Below are 22,270 nucleotides of genomic sequence, written 5' to 3' on the forward strand. Positions count from 1 at the left end.
TGCTTTGGTTGTAACCAGATTAGTAGTTACATTTTCACTGTTTAGTGAAATTATTTTATATAATAATTATATTATTATTTAAGCATAAACCTGTTGTGTTATCTAATTTAAGTAGATGACATGTAAATAACTTTCCTGGAACTAGATATTGTGACATATATATCAATTATTATGATTATTATTAATAATAATTTTATATTGAAAATAAATTTAATTGCGCATTGAATGGCATGCTTCACTCATGTATATGAAACAGTTTTCAAGGATTTGACAGTTGTATCTTGAATATAAAGCATTAAATGTTTCTCATTATTCCTGCTTACTATGTACTGCTTAAATAATATAACCCAAACTCATACCTCTACACTAGTCGGGGAGAAATACATTGTAATATATTGCTTATTTGTAATGCAGTCGAAGCAAAAAGCAACATTCCCCATAAATCTGTGGAAGAAACGCTCCTTGATTTTGGACAGTTTTCGCAAAGAGCGTATTATTTTGACACTTGGTTGTACCATGTGCAGTCCCCCAAATACACTATACCGGGCGATCTCCATCCCTTCACATGTGAAGGTTGCGCTCTGCTGCCGTTGATGGCACAGAGCTCTCGAGCAGTCCCCCCCCCCCCATACCTCGACTTATCCGGGGGCATGTAGGCTTTTCAGTATGTTGTCATGATACACGTGGTCCACGGCAGCGATATAGCAGCGCTCGGCGTTTACAAGGGGGAGGGGGGGGGAGTAAAGCGAGTATGAAACCAAGCATGTTATCTTTGCTGCGAGAAATGCAGGTCAGGAGAGACTGCCACGCTCTTGGTTTTCCGTTTACACTGCTTCCCCGATGCGTGCATTGCTGAAAATAAAGGAATAGACAACTGAGCGTCTAATCTGAGCGACTAACATGCCGAAAGGGACTGGTGGAGAGAGACTGGCGATTTAAAAGACGTGAACTGGTATCCGAACATGCAAAGCCGGTTCAGTAGTAAGTGATTCTGATTGTTGCATTCTGGCTTTGTGGTCTGTCTTTGACAATGTGTTGTTTTATAGTCCCGTTATTACATTGTTTTATACAATTTACTAAAATTATTTAAGGTACATATTCCGTCAGTATTCATTTATTGATTGTTTATTTCCGTAATCGTTTTTGCTCATCAGACATGAGTAGTGACTTTTACATACAAATATATTCTAATGAAGTCTTAACTATGGCGTGTTTGGTTGGGTTTTTTTCGCTCAAATAAGTGTAAATTAATAAATTATGTTAGGGTTTATTTTCTGTGTCCTTAGGTGAAAGTTTCCTAACAGTTGGCGGGGACGCTGTTATGATGGCCGGTTTGAGGATGCAGAAGACGCACCGCTTGCAAAGAACGAGCGCGCATCGCCGCGTCTTCACGCCGAAGATCCGGCAGAAACGAATGCTGCAAATCGGCTTTTTATCCACGGTAGCCTTGATTTTCCTGCCTAACGTCGGTCTGTGGTCGTTATACAAAGAAAAACAGCAGCTGAAGTCGCCGGAGACGGCCGAGCAGGTACAGGTAAGGCACCTTGGACGTTATAACTTCTTATGAAGGTTGACAAAGGAGCTCGCTGAGTTTTTTTAATCTTTTGCATTTTACGCAATAGGCGCGCGTTCATGTCTCAATGTATAATATTGCCCATCAATTATCGCGCCAGTACTCAGTCGTCTTATCTTACGTAGTTCCCTTGGACAGTTATGTTTGGGAGGAAAAAAAAACTTTTTTTGACTGGTTGAAGCATTGATTGAGATTTATTGTTATTATTATAATTAATTAAAAATATTGCGGGGAACCACTAATATCCACTGTAAGAACCACGTGCTACGATTTGCAAGGTGGTGCGTGCTATGATTTGCGTTAATAGTCGTACTTTTTATTCTGCTATACCAGGTAACAGTTATTTTGTGTGGAACTTAAAGTGAAACATAATGAAAGTTAAGCTGAAGTGGGTTTTGTTTGTTTTTATCTCCAAAATGGAATACATTATTGATCGCAGGAAAACGCCACGGAATCCGAATAAGGAATTAGCCCTGCTTATTGTGTTACGGTCTCGACCCTGAATGTTATCAAAAACTGCTTTAATAACAGAAATGAGAAACAATTGAAAATGTGGTTGTATTCTAGGGAATGGACTCACGCAGATAATATTCAAAGCAGTATATGACTTACAGCAGGTATATATTTGATGAGTGTCTTCTGTTTCTAAGTTGTTTGTAATTTCTACTATCATTCATTTCTGTACTTACTCGTAAGTGCGCATTGCATGCAGTACTGTGCAGAATTAAAGCAACATTTCATTTTGGGTGGTACTTATTTGATCGTAAATGACTGTAAAGGTAAGGTATTTGCCGGCAGCTAGTGTAAAAGCTTACAGTTTGAAATTTGAATCACACCGTGCACCGTTTCATGGATGAGTAGATGAGGCAGACGGGTGGGCTGCTTTCTGACTCTGCCGACTGCGTTTAAAGCTTTGCAGCAACAGCATGGCCGCAAATCCAAATACACGCACCACTGAGACTTAAATGCTTAAAAAATGGCAAAACTGGGAGCTTGGCCACTTAATCTTTTAAAGCAAAAATTAAGGGGTGTTTGGACCATTTTAAAGAGATGTATGCTATCAACTCAAGAATAAATCATTTATTATCTCATGGAGTGTCTAGTGATTTTGCTCACAAAAGCATGAAATCATTTGTAGGTGGTTCATCAATTTGTTTATATGCAGAAAAATATTCAATGGAAATTTAATGACTTAAAATTGAAGCTGCTCTGATGAGTGCTGTATGTACTTAATAGTACTCATTTTTAAGTCCTTATCTTCTCAGGTTTGCAAGCTATTCAGTCATTACATAGTAAGTTAAAGTTTAGACCAGAGGTAGGCAGCCCTGACCCTGAAGTGCTGGTATCCAGCAAGTAATCCATCCTGCCTGGTCTCTCATGAACCACATCTGATCTTAGATAGATAGTAACTCACCAGGTAATATAGAAAACCTGCTGGATACCAGCACCCCAGGATCAGGGTTGCCTACTCCCAGAGGTGGCAATTTCAGGTCCAGAAAGTAAAAATCCAGACCATGATTTACTTTCGACCAACCAGTTGAATACTCTGTGACTGTGACTCTTTATGCTCAGTTAGTTGGTTGACAGTAAATCATGGTCTGGATTTTTACTTCCTGGACCTGAAATTGCCACCTCTGCCTACTCCTGATTTAGACATTGACCTCTTCATACACAAAGACTATGAAGAGAATTATACACCCAGAGTTGTAGAACATGCATTCAGAGCTATAGAACATACATCCCTAGGTGTAGAACATACATTCAGGGCAGTATAACATATATTCAGAGGTGTAGAACATACATCCGGAGCTACTCAACACATGTCAAGAGTTGTAGAACATACATTCAGAGGTGTAAAATATACATCCAGAGCTGGAACTGAATTCTATCCTGCCACCCTTCAGCCACCTTTCTGTTGAGTGAACCTCCTTGCTCAACATAACATTTTACACCAGACAAGCAACAGAAGAAGTTTGCTCCACATTTGTGGAAAAGGGAAAAAATATATAACCGATGACAAGCTGCCAGGCTGCAGACGAAAAGAACCTGAAAAGTACTTATTTAACACAGCTTGTCGTCCATAATGCTCAGCGTACCAATGTCTTCCCATGTAGGACTGTCTCCCCTGACTTTCACTTGGGTGACATTGCAGTATTTTCTCTGCAGTATAATTTAATTGCGTGCAGTTTTGGAATAAGTTCTAGAAGGTGGTTTTTGTGGGGGAGTAGTTCTCCGAGTAATTAAAAAAAAAACAATACAAAAAGGATTATACTGCTCCCAAAATGAAGAACCCTCTACAATGTAAGGTCTACAGTTTTCTAATAATGGGCTCCTAACCATGAAATCTCTCTGTCAGACTGCAGACCGCACAAAGACGGATTGATCCATATTCAAATTAACTGATATCCAGGTGTAAGGAATGCATTAGCATTATCAGCAAACTTCTGATTCTTCTGAATAATGACTCCATGAGCCAAAAGAAGGAATAGAAGAAAATCCTTTTGCGTTTTACTTGCCCGTTTATTTAAATAGAGCCTGTAATATTTGGAATGATAGCTGTTCCCATAAAGGTCGTTTTGTCAATGGTATAAAAGTAGAGGGTAAATAAGTCTGTTGTTTATGAGTTAAATTAATATGCTGTTGTTACATTAATCTTAAATTGATTTAAAGGCTTGTATTTCTTCAGGGATAAAATTATACGCTGACCTATTAAACAATGTGTTTTGCTGTGTCGTTTACCTGTCTGATATAGTCGTCGTTCTTTGCCAGTCTGTATTTCTCCAGTCGTGCAGACGGTACTTATCTTTAGTGATGTGCAATATTTTGTGAACCAAGTGATCATGCATAATAATCTTTGTTGTATATTTGCTAATTTTTGCAAGCTTGATTTTTTACCGAGCACGACGCCATCTGCTTCCCTGAAGCAAATAGCTAGAAATCCAAATAACAAACTAGGTAGCCAGGGTCTGTAGTAGATACCAGCTAATAATGTCTGACAACTAACAGCCCGATGTTAAATTCAGCTTGCGTTCATTCCCTTGGCAACTGATGTATTGAGATATTATAATAAAATTCGACTTTATCTTGTGATATTCTGGTTTATAATCCTCAGTTTACCACAAATCCTTGTGGCTCAAAGGAATGGGTTGACTAGGAAATGACAAATTGCAGCTAAATGCCAAGTACTGGTCCTGATCCAAAAAGACGAACAGCAGAAGCCTAGGTTTATGGCTCATGAAAATGTAGAAAATGTAATTAAAGTTAAAAATGAACTCTCTTTACGTTTGCGACCAGTGGAGCAGTATGGTTTGCTTGTTGTGAAATCTTTTTCTTTTTTTTATTTAAAGGAGCAATTACTACTCAAAATTTTATTCAAGGAAAAAAATGGGAATTTATTAAAATGTACAAAAGGGAGCATCATGGTTTATTAGGCATTTCAATGTTGAAAGAACAAACAGGTGTGTAAATGAAAAACTTAACCATTAAAAGAGGAAACTGGGCTTCTGTTATGCTAATGATTAGCAGTTAACACATCAGTCCCCAGTGTCATAAATTGCGAAAATTTAAGAGAACGGTCTGCCTCACTATATGCTAACATGCTTCAACATGGTTATAAAGAACAACAAGCATAACTGTACCATATAAATCTGCAGGCCTCATTGAAGGTAATGTCCATGTCCATTCCGGACTGGTGTGTCTTGTATTGACAAACTAACTAAGGAATCCTTTCCTATTCCATGTTCTACGTAACCCTTTTGGAAGTATGCCTTCTGGAATGATCATTTCCCCCTATACAGGCAGTCGCATTAACAACGTCTGACTTACGGTCAACTTTCTTAGGAGCAGGTTGCCATATTATGCCTTATTATATTACAAAATTCTGGTTAAATACAATCGTTCGTAATACTGAAAGCACACAGTACTTTGTGATGTTCAAGAAAACATTGCACAGCTTCAGCAGTTCGTCGGCTCGAAGTACAGTATACTTTCCTATGTAGTTTTATTTTTACTGCATTATTATTATTATTATTATTATTATTATTATTATATATTGTATTATTTACAAAATTGACTTAAAGATGGACTCAGGAAACGGATCCCCTGGGAAATTGCCTGTATTGACTAAATAGGGTGCCTGGGTTTTGGGCCTGAACAGTTCACCACTATGAGAGAGATGTCATGGAGGAAAATGTCAGGCCCTCCCAGGGTGAGATGGAATGGTCCTGAAAGTGTGTACTAATGGCAAGACAATGAACCTCAGCATTCCTGCAAATCTAGCAAAGAATGAATTAAAAGGAGTAAATTTAATTTTTTGTAGTGGTTGAGTCTATGCCCAGACCTTGGAGAACCTAATAGAAATATTTCAGCCAGACAATTTATACAAGCAGGAATAAGTAAAAAAAAAAAATCCTCAAAGCAAATCTAAGATTCTAACTAGTAAGTACAGGAAATGACACAGTTTACGGAATTATGGTTTTTCTCACTGAGATTTCTGAGGTGTTGCATAAGCCTGTTTTCATCTCATCTTCAGACTGCTTTTCCTGCGAGGATCATAGAATGAACCTGTTTTCCCATCCATCCATCCATCCATCCATCCATCCTCCGCTTATCCTGGTCAGGGGGTGTGCATGGGGGCCTGGAGCCTATCCCAGGCAGCACAGGGCACAAGGCAGGGGCTCATCCTGGATGGGATGCCAGTCCACCACAGAGCACACGCACCGTCATACACCGTAGGCACTTTTAGAGATGCCAATTAGCCTAACAGCATGTCTTTGGACTCTGGAAAAGAATCAGAGGACCTTGAGGAAGCCAACGCCAGATGAGATGAACACGCAAACTCCACGCTTGCAGAGAGGAGGTGGCATTCAAACTCCCAGCCTTGGAGATGGGAGGAAACAGTGTTACCCAACTATATATTTTGTTGAAGATATTGAAGTCTTTCTTATCAAAGCCTACAGCTGCAATACAGATTACTTTATTTATCTGAGACATAAGAAAGTCAAATGGCTTCAATACTTTGAAGTAGCCCTGGATATAGATTTTTTTCCCTAAGGAATCCTTTTAATTTTGCGTGTGTCTTGTTTTCTTATTTTTGAAAAAAAAAAAAAAAAAAACTTTAATCTGAGCAGCTCGCCATTTAAATGCTGCAAGTTTTTTGGTTATATGTTTTTTTTTTTATCCTTCTAATCCACTTCAACAGTTCGGCTGGCAGATAGCGGTTAGAGAATAACAGGCATAAACATATGATTGCAGTAACAGATACTGCATGGATTCCTGTGGAGATCAGAGAAAAGTCCATTTATTCATGTTTACAATCTATTTGAATCTTGTTAAATCTGATCGCTTATGCTGGGAAAACAAATGGTAAAAATAATGTTGAGAGTAAAGAAACATCTTAATCAATTCAGACAGATATAATACTGTGTAAAAGTCAGGCAGTCACTAGGAAATGCTTAAGGCCATCTATCTGGTTCGTAAGTGTACATTTGCTGGGGGGGGAGCTATTTAACAATAGAATATATGCAAATGAGAAGTAACAATAAAAATAAGCAAAATATTTTGTTTCTGCTCTGCAAATGGCTACTGATATCTAGTTGGATGGTTAGATGAACACCACTTTGGTTCCCAAACTTCTCCTCAGGGGGCACCTCAGCCATTCCCTGTATTTCTTAAATTCCATTACCAGCGCGGTTAATTAGTTAAATAACTCAATGAGGTATCGATTAGGTAAACAAGGTGGGCTAGCGGTCAAGTCAAAAAATATAGGGGCGTACTGGATTTTGTAACGTTGCAAATACTGGGGTGATTTTAGCAGACGTTTCGAAATGGCTAAGCTGACACACTTTGACAGGCATAATAGCACCAACAGGAAGATCATTTAAACATCGTTTTCTTTGACTGCCTAAGACTTTGGCACAGTCCTGCACATAAAGAGACAGCAGCCACTCTCTCCCACCCCACGCTGCTCTTTTGCTTGGAGGGGACTGAGTAATTCTCACGGATCCCGGGATTGAAAGAAGTGAGCATGGCAAGCTAGTGAGTCTGCTGAAGTGCATCCCAGCAGATGCAGCTTTCAGTATTAAATCCCACGGATCCTGCTTGCCTGTCCATTACTGCACCAGTCTTTCTCTTTTTTTCTATTAATCTTTTGATCATGGTGGATTGGAAAGAGGTGACTATGGACGTGTAGCAATCCAACACTGGACGTGCCTTTATGTTTCTCTTTCACTTGAGAAGATTAAAGTATTTAGTGAATACTGAGTATTTATTGCATGTATGTTATTTACTGCCAGGATTCCTATAATTTTCGCTGCATGTTGTCTTCCACGGTACTTTTAGGCGTTGTTTTCAAGGTTCATCTACGATGAAGTTTGTTGGGACGTGCGTGGCAGTGTGTCGATTTCCAAATTGAAGCAGGACTGTATTCACATGTGGATCTTGGGAAATGGAATTATAAAGGGGGGTGGGGGGGCTTCCTTTGAGATGGCTTAGGTTTCTTCACAAGACTAGACAGTGAGGCTCTGTGGTGGTTTTGCCTTGAAGAAAAGGTTTTACTCTGAAACCAAGAAATTGACAGAAAGGCTTGTTTCTTTGCGTGTTACGGTCTGCAGTTAATATAGCTGAGCTGTGGGTGAATCTGTCACCGGTTTGACAGAGTCTGGTCATGTTGGACCTTTCAGCTCAGCAGAGCTCAGATCGATTGCCTGCACGTTCAGTTATGGCATTACATTTGGTCATTGCTGTTGCAAAAAAATTAAACTCAATTCATAGCAGGCCTTATATCCGCTAATTTTTCTTCCGGCTAATTTTACTGGCTTAACTGGTCAGATCAATCATTTTAATGTATACATTAATACAAATTGAAGCTTAGGGAGCAGTACTGTGTTCGAACACAGGATTAACCATTCTGGATTAACCAAAGCTTTTAATCAAAACAGCATCGTCTGTTGCGGATTTTCTGAACTCACTGTTTCGCTGGAGTAGTTCAGGTTAAACACTTAAGAGACCCCTTTGAGCAGGAATCCATTTGGGACTTGAATGTGTAACCTCGAGGTTACAGGGCTCTGACCTAAACTGAGGTGCCATCTGGTGCCCACAAAATTATTAACTACCATAATTATTTATAATGACATGTTTACTGTAGACGGCATACAATATATCAACACCGAATAGCCCGCAAAATAGCAACAGCCATTGAACGGGCTTTATAATGTTCAGAGCGCACGGGGGTTTGGAATGGTGGGCTTTTTAAGCTAAAGATGCTAAAGGTGAAACCTGCATAAACAAACGTCCAGTCAGTGACTGAGCTCGACAAAACCCAGCAGCACATGACAAAAGCAGAACAAAGTGTCTAGTGAACCATTTGTTCACATAATCACTATATTCTCCATAGGGGGTTACGCCTTGTTCCAAATAATGCACCAAGGTCAAAAAACTTCAGAAATATGCGCTTTCCTAATGCAGTTCGGAGTGTGGAGCCAAGTCTGAAAATGCCTGACAGTACGTGGCTGCAGAGCGGGAATAAACATAACAAATGGGTCACGGTTCTGTGCCACCAGTGTTACTGTGCCACGGCTCGAAAATCCATCTTCCTGCCACTGTACCCAACAAAGCAAAGACATAATACACTGGAATTCCGATGTCGTGAAAAACGTCCAAAACACTTTTGTTTGACCATTTCTCGAATATATTATTAGTCACCGCACTGGCAGATAGGAATAACAATGAGATTTCATTCTGAAAAGAGTTGCACAAGCTTTGCATCTGTGTTTGTGAGCTCGGTATTGTTTTCTCTCTGTGATGTGCGCATATTTGCAGTATGAAATGCTTCCTTCTGCACTTGTCAAATACTGCTGACTGTCATGTACAACTCTGACATTAATTGGTAGACGTTCTGAGGTTTGTCCTCATTTCTCCACAACAGATAAATGAAACAATAGACTAATGAACCTTCTATGCAGCCTGAAGGATATGTTTGCTGTTTCTTGAGTATAGCTACCAATCAGTCTTTAAGAAGTAGGGATGATCCGGACCCTAACCTGGGAAACGGTGGACCTAAGACTATGATGCGTAACTATCATTACATATGACGCTTATAAACTTGATAGTCCATCTAGACCTATTTTCACTTATCCTTTCAGGATTATTATAAAATATGAATAAATTGCATGCATGTAATAGCATGACATGATGATTATAATACCATGATATATAATACAATATAATAACTTTATTACCTATATAACGAGTTATTTGTTATCACAAGCAATTAGCCTTTTTTTTTAAATGCCGATTACTCCCTGTCCTTTCCCTTACAGTATACTATTTTTATTAATTATTTTATGAAAGAATGTGGTATAAATGTGGCATTTTATGGAGAGTATGGTACTGTAAGAGTGCAGGACTGGCTTCCTCAACTTAAATGGAGCAGCATCCCAAGAAATAGGAAAGTAACAGGTGCACAGCAAGTCTGTCGCCTTTGTAGGGCATGTGGGGGTGAGGCGGCAGAATCGCATCTGAGGCCCGAATCTCCAGTCGAGCCTGAATATGTCTCAGGATCTCAGCTTTGAAGCCGTCAACAAATCAGATTTGTAGTTTTGCATAATCCAGCCTTCTCAATTTTCTGCAATAAAATGCTTGTGAAACGGCCGTTATTACACCAGGTATAATAATGCTTACACCAGGTATTATGTATAGCAGGCTTTTTTGAAAATTTTCTATTGGGGAGGGGGGGGGATAATGCAAATCAGCTTCTCATTCATCCTGCATATAAGGTCCATTTGGGTCACATGCGAATGAAATATAGAACAGTGGGATGGATGTCAGTGAGTTTGTCAGCTTCAGGGAATGATTCAGAGCTCCTGCTATAGGCTAACCTTTGACTGCGTACAACTCTTGACTAAGCACCTCCTACGGATGTGTCAGACTCCTGCAAGGTGGTAGTAGTTCAAGTTTAGTGCAAAATGATGGTTTAAAGACACCCTAACTTTAATGCAGCTTTGTCTGGAGAGATGTACAGAGTTAAGGTAACCAGATAATCCATGTCAAGGAGGACACTACAGCGTTTGCAAAATACTTTAAAACCGAAAGGCTCCTGTACTTTGGCTAAACAGTTCAGTTCTTCTTGTGCTTTGGCTGGTTTGTTTCCTTGATTGAGAGACTCATCCAGCTGTTTCACATTAACATTAGTGACACATGCGTGATTATAGGAGACTGACCAATCATCACACAGCAAGAACTCGGTGAAAAGCGGGTCCTTTTAATCGAAACGGTAGTTCACAAATCTTGCTTTAGCTCAGTTTCCTCCCCGACATGGATTATCTGTGAGCTGTTTTTTTTTATTTTTATCATTATGGTGTAATTAAACCAATAAAATGAACATTACTCCTAATAATACACTACAACATTATATATTCATTGTACCCATGTGGGTGTGTGAACTGGTTTCTGTACTAGCTTGGGTTAATTTCCTGATAATTCGTCTGTTTCTTTGCCCAGATTTTTAAGGAAAAAAACACGTATCACACTCTGAAACCTCAAACCTCACTGTAACTCAATGACTTCTTCTGCATTATATCACATTACTACCGAACTTAGTTAACTTAGCTGAGTAGTATGTAGCTAGTTTAAGTCATTATTTTCACAGGGTAATAACATTAGATATACTTTTTTTAACTAGCTGGCCATAAAACTTTGGTTTCATTTTTTTATATATATATATATATATATATATATATATATAGCTAGCCAAGCTGGATGTTTTAGAAATTCTTCTTAGCAGCTTCCTTAATTGACAGGTTTAAATAATATTAGACAAACTTGTGTACACAGCGAGAGAGAGAGGGCTGGTGAGTGCTACCAGATGACAAGAAAAATAAATATGACAAAGCGAGAAGCATTTTATGTGCAAACATAATGTCACCTGTGAGCAAGCTCAATTTAACAAATGGTGTCACGAACAAGGTGAGGCAAGTGAAGCTTTCATTACCGCCGTTCATAAACGAGCAGAGCGCCACACATACGCAGTGCTCCAGGAGAAGATGATTACAGGCTGACGCGCAGTAGTCATAAGGGATCATGAACTAACTCTCGACAAAAGCCATTACTATGGTAGGACAACGGGCGGAAATCAAAAAGCAACTGCTACGTTACAATGAGCCGACTCAGACTTTAACGAGGCAATTATGGACTCAATAAGGTTTGAGAACAAAGGAAAGGAAGCAGGAATTAAATGTGTCGCAGACTGCACTTGGGGAAAAAAAATTATGTGGATGGTGTGAAAAGCCACAAGCACATTCAGTGAAAAGTTGCCCAGTGTGTGATACAGACTGTAGGAAATGCTGAACGAGAGGCTGTTTTACAGCAATTTCGATGAAATACAGCAACAGGAGTCCGCTGAAACTTTCCAGGAGCAGTGGACAATGTTAATTTAACTGTGTTTTTTTGGAAGGTAATATCAGTACATGGTTAACCGATCCTATTCTGGATTCATCCTGGAACATTTGTCCCAAGCACTGTTTACTTGGTGCAGAGACACGGACTAGCGATATGGAAACACCAGAGGTGGACATTTCATGTCCAGACAGTAAAATTCCAGACCAAGGTTTTGCTTCAGAACACCAGTTCTGCATAAACAATCACAGTCACCAAGTACTGAATTTAGTTGGTTGAAATAAAATCATGGTCTGGATTTTTAGTTTCTGGACCTGAAATTGTCCACTTCCTGGAAAACACCATATGGATGCATAAGAGACAACAGTGAACAGATCCACCTTGATATCCTTATTTATTTTCCCAACACTTTTATTCATTTTTTTTGACAGTCAGAGAACTTTAGGACCTTGCTCAGGACACCCAACAGTGGAATCACTCTGCCGAGCCAGGGATTTGACAGCCTCATAACCTGCTGAGCCACACTGCCTTCAGTGGTAGCATATAAATATTGTTGTAGAAATCATTACTGGACTGACTGGACCAATGACACACCCCCTGAACATTTGCAAAGAAGGACAAGGGACAGTATCCTTAAGAAACTTATTTATCTTCTTATGGTCTTCATGGAATCCAATGTGAACTCCAAATCCCCGGTAAGTGGAAGTTCATTGCTTTCATATCACACATGTCTTGTACAGAATGTTGATATGCTCACATTGAAACATTTACCCACGGCAGTAAATGATTTCAAACCTGCTAGGACTGAACTGGACTGATCAGAACAGATCAGAAGCTCATTGTCAGACTTTTGGGGGGGTGACACCACCCTATGACCATCTTGATTTCTTCACCTATTAATATTCAGTCTCCTCTACATCTTCTGCTAGACTTTGCATGTGGATTGTATAAAAAGGTGACTGTTGAGATTTTCTGAGCTGTACAGCTATAGGAGAAGCTGCAGAATGGTGTCACAGTTCATATGGTCAAGGAGTCCGTGCCGGATATTGAAGACACAGAGAAATATGGGGACAATAAAAACAACGATAGCACACATCCATCGGTGCTGGCAGCATGAATAGGAAGTTAGATGAACTCCTGAAAGATTCAAATCGCATTATAGAAATTCACCAGTTTTGTTCAAAGAGATCAGTTACATGGCACATCCTTGTGATGACTGTGTGAAGACATCTCAGCTTCTAATAGGGAATAATCTCAGAGAAGTCCCTTACTTCCGAGCCTGGCCAGTGTGAATTCCAATTAGCTAGGTCTCAAGGCCTTTGTGGAGAAGAAGAAAGAGCAACTGTAAGACAAACAAGAGGATTATAACTGAGAACATATGACAGAGGAGGGACTTAGCCTGATACCTGGACAGAGACTTTGGAGGCTAAGCGGCGAACATACAGGCAACAATGCAGTAAGATGCAATTTGTTACGTGTCACAAGCAGTGTTTCGAACCCCAGACATTTTGCCAAAAAAATCCAGTTAAACAAACATTTAAAAGAAATGTTATGAGCAGTTGTGTTATGTTCAAAACTTAACTATAATAATATAATATAATACAATTAATATAATATAATACAATATAATATAATATAGTTTATATATGGGCTACTGTCACACGGGGCTGTAGGCACGACCAGAAGGGGAGCACGAGAGTTTAGGGATACGGGTAAAACTCGGGGCTTATTGGGGGGGGGGGGGGGGGGGGGTTAACAGAAACATCAGACTAGGGAAACACACCCGAACATGGACTTAAATGCGCAGGACTAATGAAACAACAAGAGGCAGCTGGTAAACATGGGGATTCCACACGAGGTAGGTGAGTGTGACAGCTACAGTGTGTCTTAGGTTTCTTTTAAGTGTAACCAAAACCTGGAGTATCCAAAGGGCATCGTGACACGTGAACAGGCGCAGAGCTGTAGATGGACTGAAACGCTAAATAAGCCCTGGAGATATCAGGCATGAATCACGTTGAGGTCTCTTTCACCGCATGTATTTTAATGCATCATAAGAGCATCTTACTTTTAGCTTTGCTAATAATCTGAACATCTGTACTGTTTGGATCATCCGCTAGAAAATAACCGTCCTTACAAGATATCCTTGTGGTCAGCGGTTTGCATATTTTTGAATGTGCTTTGAAAGTGAAAAAGTGTAAAATTTACTTTTACAAAGACAGACAGATTTATTACTGTCGTGAGAATTTTTTCTAGAAATATCTTCCTTTTAACTAATGTATTATTGGTTACAATAGTTTTTTTTTTTGCAACAGTCATTCTAACTTTAAAAATATCTTTATCCTTAATTCCCCATGTTTGTTCCTAGTATTTACAATCTAATTGGAAAAGTATCTGAAAAAATATTATTTCAGTAATTACTGTAAACTTGTTTGCCAGGCACAGAAGAAAAATGACTTTTATCTCTCTAGATATATGTACTGTAAGTCTGGCCATTGATAAATGGGACATATTATCTGAGCGAAATTGCAGTCTAAGAATAAAATAGAATTACCTTTACAGAGAAATTGCAAGATACCAACTTGGAGTCAGGTGACAAACAAAAGTGAAATGTTTACACGTTTACAATTCATACTGTGGTCCTTTTGATAAGAAACAAAGGTTTGTGTGCTGTGACACTATCAGGTCTGTCTCCAGAGTCGACATCACTTTCAATAGTAACAGCTTCTATGTGTATATCAGCTGCATTCACTATTTAATCTACTAAAAGAGAGTTTTTTTGTAAATAAAAAAAATCATTTTGATCTACATAATCTTCTTTCATGTGCAGAAAGGGCTTGTTTATTTTTCAGTTTGGGCAAATTTTAATGGCAAAAATTTATTATTTAAATTTAAATTTAAATTTATTAGTTGGGACACTTATTTATTTGCTATTCGGAAGAAAGAGGGACAGTGAATCTTAATGAATGAATTTAATCTGCCTAACCTAGATTACCTTTGATGTGTTATCATAATATTATGGATGCTAAGTGCTGGCAATGGAAAATTAAAAGTTAATTTCAGAACTCATATATTCCTACCAGTGAACGATAATCATATTGCCCCGTTTGCTGTGATTAGAGTCCATGCAGTGTTTGCTACACAGAATTTTGCAGAATAATATTTTCACTGTCTCCCCGAAACATGCAGCACATATTTTTCTTCCACTCTGAAATACATTTTTTTTCTTAAATACCTTTGCTTTTTTTAATAGCAGCTAGATCTCATGTAAACTGTTTACAATTAATGCATGTTGGATGGGTACTACTTGTATAGAAATACTGAAACAGAATGGATTGTAACCACAAGTACTGTCCTTGTATTTATAAGACAGGCAACAACAATTAGTCTTTTGGTTCTGCACAATGTGCCTGTTTCTGCTCTACTCAGCATTTAGATAAAAGTGACGATTTTGCATAGTCCACTCATTTGGAATTTCAGGTAAGAATTGGGTTCTAATTAGAATGTTCTTGAACTTTAAGGACGCTGCTGGTCCTCAGGTTCATCTTCACTAGACCTGCAAGGCCTTGAAAAGTGCTTTCCTGTCCTAGTTTCATCGAGGAATAATAAATCATAGCTGGTGTCTAAATTCACACATTTTCTCTAATCTAAAATGTGGTTTTAGTGGCCACCATCCCTTAAGTATTTATAATAGCAAAGGTGCAAGAAATCTTTTAAATCTTATGGCAGTTCACAGTATTGCTACTGTACCTGCTCTGCCAGACTTTATTCCAGGAATCTTATTTATTTGCTATGCCGCAGAAGAAAAATGTTACTAATGAAGATATCACACAATATTGCAATTACAAAATAAATGTTTCTCCTTTTTCGATTGAAGCTGAAGTTTGTAATCCCTGCAGCAATAAGCTTCAGAATTCATTTTTGTTAATTATGGAATTGCAATGAGGATGTAGTGTGGTGATATTATGCTGTGCAGTGTATCTTTCTGTGTGATTAATTTTGAGCATGTCTTACATATGAGAGTTTCTGCACTCCCCCAGGAATACCAGTGCCTGCTTTCGGCATTATTCTGTGCCTGCTTTGCCCCTCTGTGCAAAAAGAAAAGACTAAAATGTCTCAGCACTTAACTCAGAGCAATGTCTCCTTACATGGGTAAATCTTAAGATGCCATTAGCTGGCTGTAGAATCTCTGAGTCTAACGTTTTATTACATTTTTATGGGGTACCAAGTATACTAAGGTTTGATTGTACAACTTCTATGAAGGATGCTTCAGTATAAGGCCTTTATATCACATTTATAAGTAAACTATTCAGCCTTCAAATACAGTATCTACTCATAGCTGGATTTATACGTTACCTGAATAGGACAAATGCGTATAACAGATGATGTTTTTTTTTTCCACTCAAAAACAAATGATACACAAAGATTGAGCTGTGGAGGAGGGAATTCTTGGTGTTGCGTACCGTTAAATATACATACACGGATTATCTTAGTCACAGAGGGGTGACAGCTGATGTTGCCCCGGAGATAATGAAGCCTGGAGCTTAGCATGTTTTTAAAGAAACCATTAGCATTTAATTCATTGTGTTATTATTTTATTTCGCACCTAACAGCATAAACCATAAAACTCCTTTTCATGAGACTTGTGAAATAAATTCAGGTCATGACTCCTATTTTGGATTCATATATAACCATATCGGCACTGAGTAATTATTATGTTAACATATACTGGTTTATTTTAGTCATTCAATTAAGCATTTAATCAGAATTCTGGCACTTTATTAAGAACCAGTAAAAGTGTAGCTGAGATGTGTTTACAGAGTTTTTAGTGAATTTACTAACAGGATTTTGGCAGTAGGATAGTGTAGTGTTCAGCATTGTTGCATCACACTTCCAGGGTTGGGGGTTTGTGTGTGCGCATGTGTGTGTGTGTGTGTGTGTGGGTCAGATATACATTACATTATGAGGACCAAATGTCTCCACAATGTGATAAAACCTGTTATTTTCACATCGTTTGACATTTTTTCGGCCCCCTTAAGGGGAAATTCAATTTTATTAAAATCTGTGACTGCAATCGAAAAACTAAAATTGTGAAAGGCATTTTGTTTGGTTACTTATGGTTAATGTTAGGGCTGCGTACGGGATTAAAGGTGTCTATTTTGGGATTAGGGCTATGCTCATAGAAATGAATGGGTGGTCTCCACAAAGATAGGAATACAGGTCTGTGTGTGTGTGTGAGTGGGTATACCTAACCTTATGGGGACACAATGTCCCCATAACGTGATAAATATCCATTTTTAACTCTATTTTATAAAAATCAGTGACTGCTTTGAAAAAACTAAAAATGCAAAAACTCTTGTATTTTGCTTGGTTATTTTTGGTTAAGGTTAGGGCAGGGTAGGGGTTAAGGTTGTCATAGTTAGCGTTAGCATTTTTCCCGTAGAAGTGAATGAGTGGGCCCCATAAGGATACGTATACCATACATGTGTGTGTGTGCATGTTCTTCCCATGTTGTGTGGGATTTCTCTTGATTCTGTTATTCTCCCATAGTGCAAAGACACACAATAACATGAATTTTTGTTTAGTGTATCCATCCTGGGTATATTTCTACCCTTTGTTTGCTCGGATAGGTTCCAGGTCCCATGATGCTTTACTGGATAACCTGTTTGTAATGGATACTATACGATGGATGGATGGATGGATGGATTTGTATCCTATATATGTTGCCTTCATATTGAGGAAATGCATTGAAAAAAATGTGCCAGCATTCTTTTCAAGTTACAAATGTATACAATATGTTCAAAAAGGAAATTTTATTCACAACTAAATTCACTTGTCAATGTAATTCCCATATGAGTCTTTCCTTTTGGCTCCTTGTAACTTTGCACCAACAATGATCATGATTGAAAGGTTTTAATTGCTTATTATACAGATTATTCCCCTGCTTCATGTATAATAAATTGACAAGCAGAGTTACTTAAGCAGTTTAATTAAATGGAAAACAAACAAACCAGCGAAATTAGGAAAATCCCTGAAAGGGTGAATATGCTACCAGTACAGGAACCAATAAAGCAAAACCAGGACGGAGGAGTAGTAATCTACACAAAGCCGATCATTTTATAAAACAAATGAGAAGCATCTCAGGTTCACCTCTTTACTGCTAAATACCACGGGCTTTGTGTATGCCTGCACTTTTCCCAAGGCGATATTGTATTCAGTGCTCAGACAAATAACAATACCATACACAGTTGTAATACAAGGTATCAAGGACAGAAAGTGGAGACAGGATGACAATGGCATTTGTCATAGTGCTTACATTTATGAGCGGCGCCAATCAATTCAAATGAAATTTGTTGGAGACACTTGAGAGCTCTTCAGCAGGTACTCCGCTTGTCTTGCCAGGGGGTTGTAACTGTTTATTTCACTCAGCCCACATGCATTTGACTGTACCCTGGGATTCCACGTTTACATTTACGAAATTGGAAAACGGGTAATACGTTATTTATTTACGGTCATTGTTGGTAAATATCAAACTGGCGTTAAAGAAACTGCACAAACTCTGTGCATTTTACTAATATCGAGGAAGAGGGCGTATCAAATTGATGAGTATTCACTGCTAGCTAGTTATTGTAGGTAGCATGCTGGTTTGAACCTTAGCTGCACAGCTTCTGGGTTTGTTTCCCGGTCTTGGTCCTGTGTGTGGAATTTGCATCTTCTCCCTGTGCTTGAGTGGGTTTCTTCTCACAGTCCAAAAACACAGTTGAGAAAAAGTACCCACAATGCAATGTGTACTCTGCGATAGACTGGAATCCCATTTTGGGTGCCCCCTGTCTTGTGTACCCTGATACCTGTGATAAGCTCCAGGCTTATTGCAATGCTGAACTGCACAGACCGCTATGAAAACGCATGGATGGCTCAAATCACAAGAATCATATCACAAACTAAAAATAACCCAATACCGCTAATATGAAGTAGTATATAAATAATCAAAAACCCATTATTTATGCACTTTCTTAAATCGTAACCTTACTGCTCTGCAGTGTGAAGATTATTTGTGGTTCCTGTTTGCAGTCATTCCTTGTTCCAAATGACTACTGGCTATTAAGATGAATTGTGGGCTTTGGCTCTGCTGCGTCTGCGGAGTTTGCTTTCGTTGGCATGTCTGAAGGATGAACCCTGTTGGGGGACAGGGCTTCTGGGACTTCCCTGGGAAAAAAGATTGATCAGCTCAAGAACTGGGAACAACAGGTTCGCTTAAATTTACCAGAGGGCTTTGTCACGTCGAAGTGATGCAGAACGGGGGCATACAAAATCTATTATTTACTCAGTTTTCACACACGTTTTACAAGTGTTGTCTGCACTCAAGCTGTGTCTGAGAGTCAACCCCTTGCCCAATCGCTCTCAGATTTTTCTTGTTCACTGATGCACTATTACGTCCCGCCCACCTGACCCTCCTGTCTCCGCCCTCACGTGGCCCCGATGAGCCACACCTGTTCCTTATTACTCCTCGTTAGTCTTTGTATTTAAGTACCTGTTTGGCTTGTCAGCCCTAGTCTGGTCATTGATGTTGCGCCTCCTGTCTGCCCATGACCTTCCTTCTATCCACCTTCTTATTTTGGTCCCTCGCTGTCTTGTTAGTTTCCCTGCTCCTGTTCAGTTTAATAAACCACTTTTACGCTTGCCAAATGCCTGCCTTCGGGTCCGTCGTCTCACAACTCATGACAGAGTGACCACACTCCAAAACAACTCCAGCCGTCATCCCCACTACTCTGGCTTCTATGCCTCCTTGCATCTGGCAGACCGGATACCCCGAGTGCCTCAGATCTGAGGAGCAAACGGATTACCAATGCCGTGGGAGCCTTCAAGCGGAGGACTTCTTTTCCTTCATGGATGCCCATCTGGAGTGGAGGAGTAATCCTGTGCCCTTCAGGATCCCCGAGGCTGAAGTTCTCTTCGAGAAACTGGGAAAGGTGCTAGCGAGACTCACCCCAGGTGTCCTAGCCGTGCCTGCCCTGTTCGCCTCCGGATGTCCTGGCTTTGCCTGCCCCACTTGCCTTCAGGTCCCCTCTTCCCTTGCAGGTCCCTGTCAGACCAACGCCTGACTCCCCAGCAGCCACCAGGCCATCTTGGGTAGACCTGGAAGATGCTCCTTAGGAAGCTTTAGAATGGGGCCTTCTGGGTCTTATCCTAAGTCCAGCTCTGTGGGCCCCCACCTTAGCTAGAAGTCAGCACTGAACCAGTCCTAAGTCCTGGTGCAGTTAGTGATGTTGGCTGGGGACCCGAATAGGAGTTGGCTGAGTCTCCTTCTCTTGGATGGGGAGATGGGGGCATGCTATCCATGCCTCCTGCTCCTGACCTGCAGTTCCTGGAGGGATGTGGTCACCGCCCAGTTTTCCTAGGTCTGAGAGACTTCCCAGACATTTCCTGTTCCCTTCGGTCATACCTTGGTCCCTGTCCCGGTTCCCTCTCCTGCCTGTTTTGTCTTGGCCTGTGTCCCCTGTGGGCCCCTCCAGTGCTTCCGTGCCTGTCACTGTGGTTCCTCTACCTGTCTGCCCTGTCCTGGTGTATGTCTTGTTGGGTGTCCTGTCTGCTGTCCTTAGTTTTGTTTTGGTCTGTTCCATGCCCATAGTCTTATGTCTTGCCCCAGGTGTGGTATGTTAAGTCAGTCTCGGTCTCTGTCTATTTCGCCTGCTTCTTGGTCCCCACTGACATCTGGCATTTGTCTCTCTGGTCTACCCATGTCCTTCCCTGTATTCACCTTGTTTTGATCCCTCACGGTCTCATTCATTTCCCTGCTCCTGTTCAGTACAATAAATCCCTTCTACGCTTACCAAGCAGCTGCCTTCAGGTCCTTCATCTTGCAACTTCACACACACACCTTTTATAAGGTGTTCCTGGTTTGTGAGCTACTCACTGCATGCTTGTATTAAATTTGGTGATGACAGAAGGTCAAGATGATGCTGAGAATGGAAGGATGTAAATGATGTGAAATTAATACAGTAACCATAATGCATGATGTCATGGTGAATTCTTGCTTCTTAAATACAAAAAATATGAACTGAACTGAAATGAGCAAGTTCTTGCAATGGATTTAACTGTATGCTGATATTAAAAAGACAACATGATCATTCATAAAATGGGCAATTTGTAAAACTGAAACATTCTATGTACATGTTTACAAAAAGGGTCTAAGTCGTCTTCACCTGCTTAGGCGGCTAAGATCCTTTGGGGTGAACAGGACTCTCTTAAGGTCCTTCTATGACACTGTGGTAGCATCTGCTATCTTCTATGCTGTGGTCTGCTGGTGTGGTGGAATTGCAGAGAGGAACAGGGGGAAATTGGACAAACTGGTGAAGAGGGCCAGCTCTGTCCTGGGCTGCCCACTGAAATCCATCGAGCAGGTTGGGGATGAGAGGATGCGGTCTAAGCTAACATCCATTATGGACAACACCTCCCACCCCCTGCATGAGACTGTACGAGCTCTGAGCAGCTCATTCAGCAATAGACTTCTACACCCACAGTGTAGGAAGGAGCGCTACCGCAGGTCATTCTTACCAGCGGCTGTCAGACATTATAACAGTTTAGCGTGAGTATTTTTTACTCATATATGTTTAACTGACATATCACATGCTGTAACCAGGATCATTCACACCCCACCCCACCCCCGCACTTGTGTACATATCTCTGTACATTTTGTACATATCTCTGTACATCTTTAATTATTTCCAAAACTTTTGTACATTTGTATTTATATCTTTGTGTATCTACCTGCTCCTATTGTTCTATATTACGTTTTTGTGCAAGAGCTCTGTAACACCTAAATTTCTCATTCGTGGGATAATAAAGGTTTATTCTATTCTATTCTATTCTACATTGAAAGAAAAAAAAATCCATTTTGTTCAAAATCCATAAAATGCCCCAGAATGGTAAAGCTAGTAAACAAAATTCGGCTCAATCTAACCACAAAGTTGATATTCTGTCGAGGTACCTTTAGCACCAATTACAGCTATGAGTTATTTTTGTGTCGGCCTCAGGATGAGAGAACATCAGCTTTGTTTACTGGCTTGGCGCAATTTTTGTTCATTTCACCTGTCAAATTTGCTCATGCTTTGCAAGGTTTTTTAGGGGCATAAGTCATCCCAAAGGTTCTGAAAATCATTTATTTCGGAACAGCATTTTGACTGTGCCATCTAAAAACATCCCTTCTCATGTACTTACGTTACAGCTTTGAGGTTTGGCTTTGTGCTATAGGTTTACTGTATGTTTACTTGCTTTGCTCAAAGAAAATGTTTCCCTGTAAACATGACT

At 39.8% G+C, this 22,270-nt stretch overlaps 1 protein-coding gene across 2 annotated transcripts in view; it reads left to right on the plus strand.

Moving 5' to 3' along the window:
* The first annotated feature begins 745 nt into the window (after nt 1-745).
* LOC125705078 (polypeptide N-acetylgalactosaminyltransferase-like 6) overlaps nt 746-22,270 on the plus strand; it is a 129,837-nt gene continuing 108,312 nt past the window's right edge. The window contains exons 1-2 of one of the 2 annotated variants that reach the window (XM_048971422.1): nt 746-981; nt 1,287-1,534. In XM_048971422.1, the coding sequence (XP_048827379.1) occupies nt 963-981; nt 1,287-1,534 (267 nt within the window). In that variant the 5' untranslated portion in view covers nt 746-962. Of the gene's footprint in view, nt 982-1,264; nt 1,535-22,270 lie in introns of both variants that reach the window. The other variant, XM_048971423.1, reaches the window with a different exon arrangement.

This window comes from Brienomyrus brachyistius, chromosome 12, assembly GCF_023856365.1.
Source record: "Brienomyrus brachyistius isolate T26 chromosome 12, BBRACH_0.4, whole genome shotgun sequence".
NCBI classification, from domain to species: Eukaryota; Metazoa; Chordata; class Actinopteri; order Osteoglossiformes; family Mormyridae; genus Brienomyrus; species Brienomyrus brachyistius.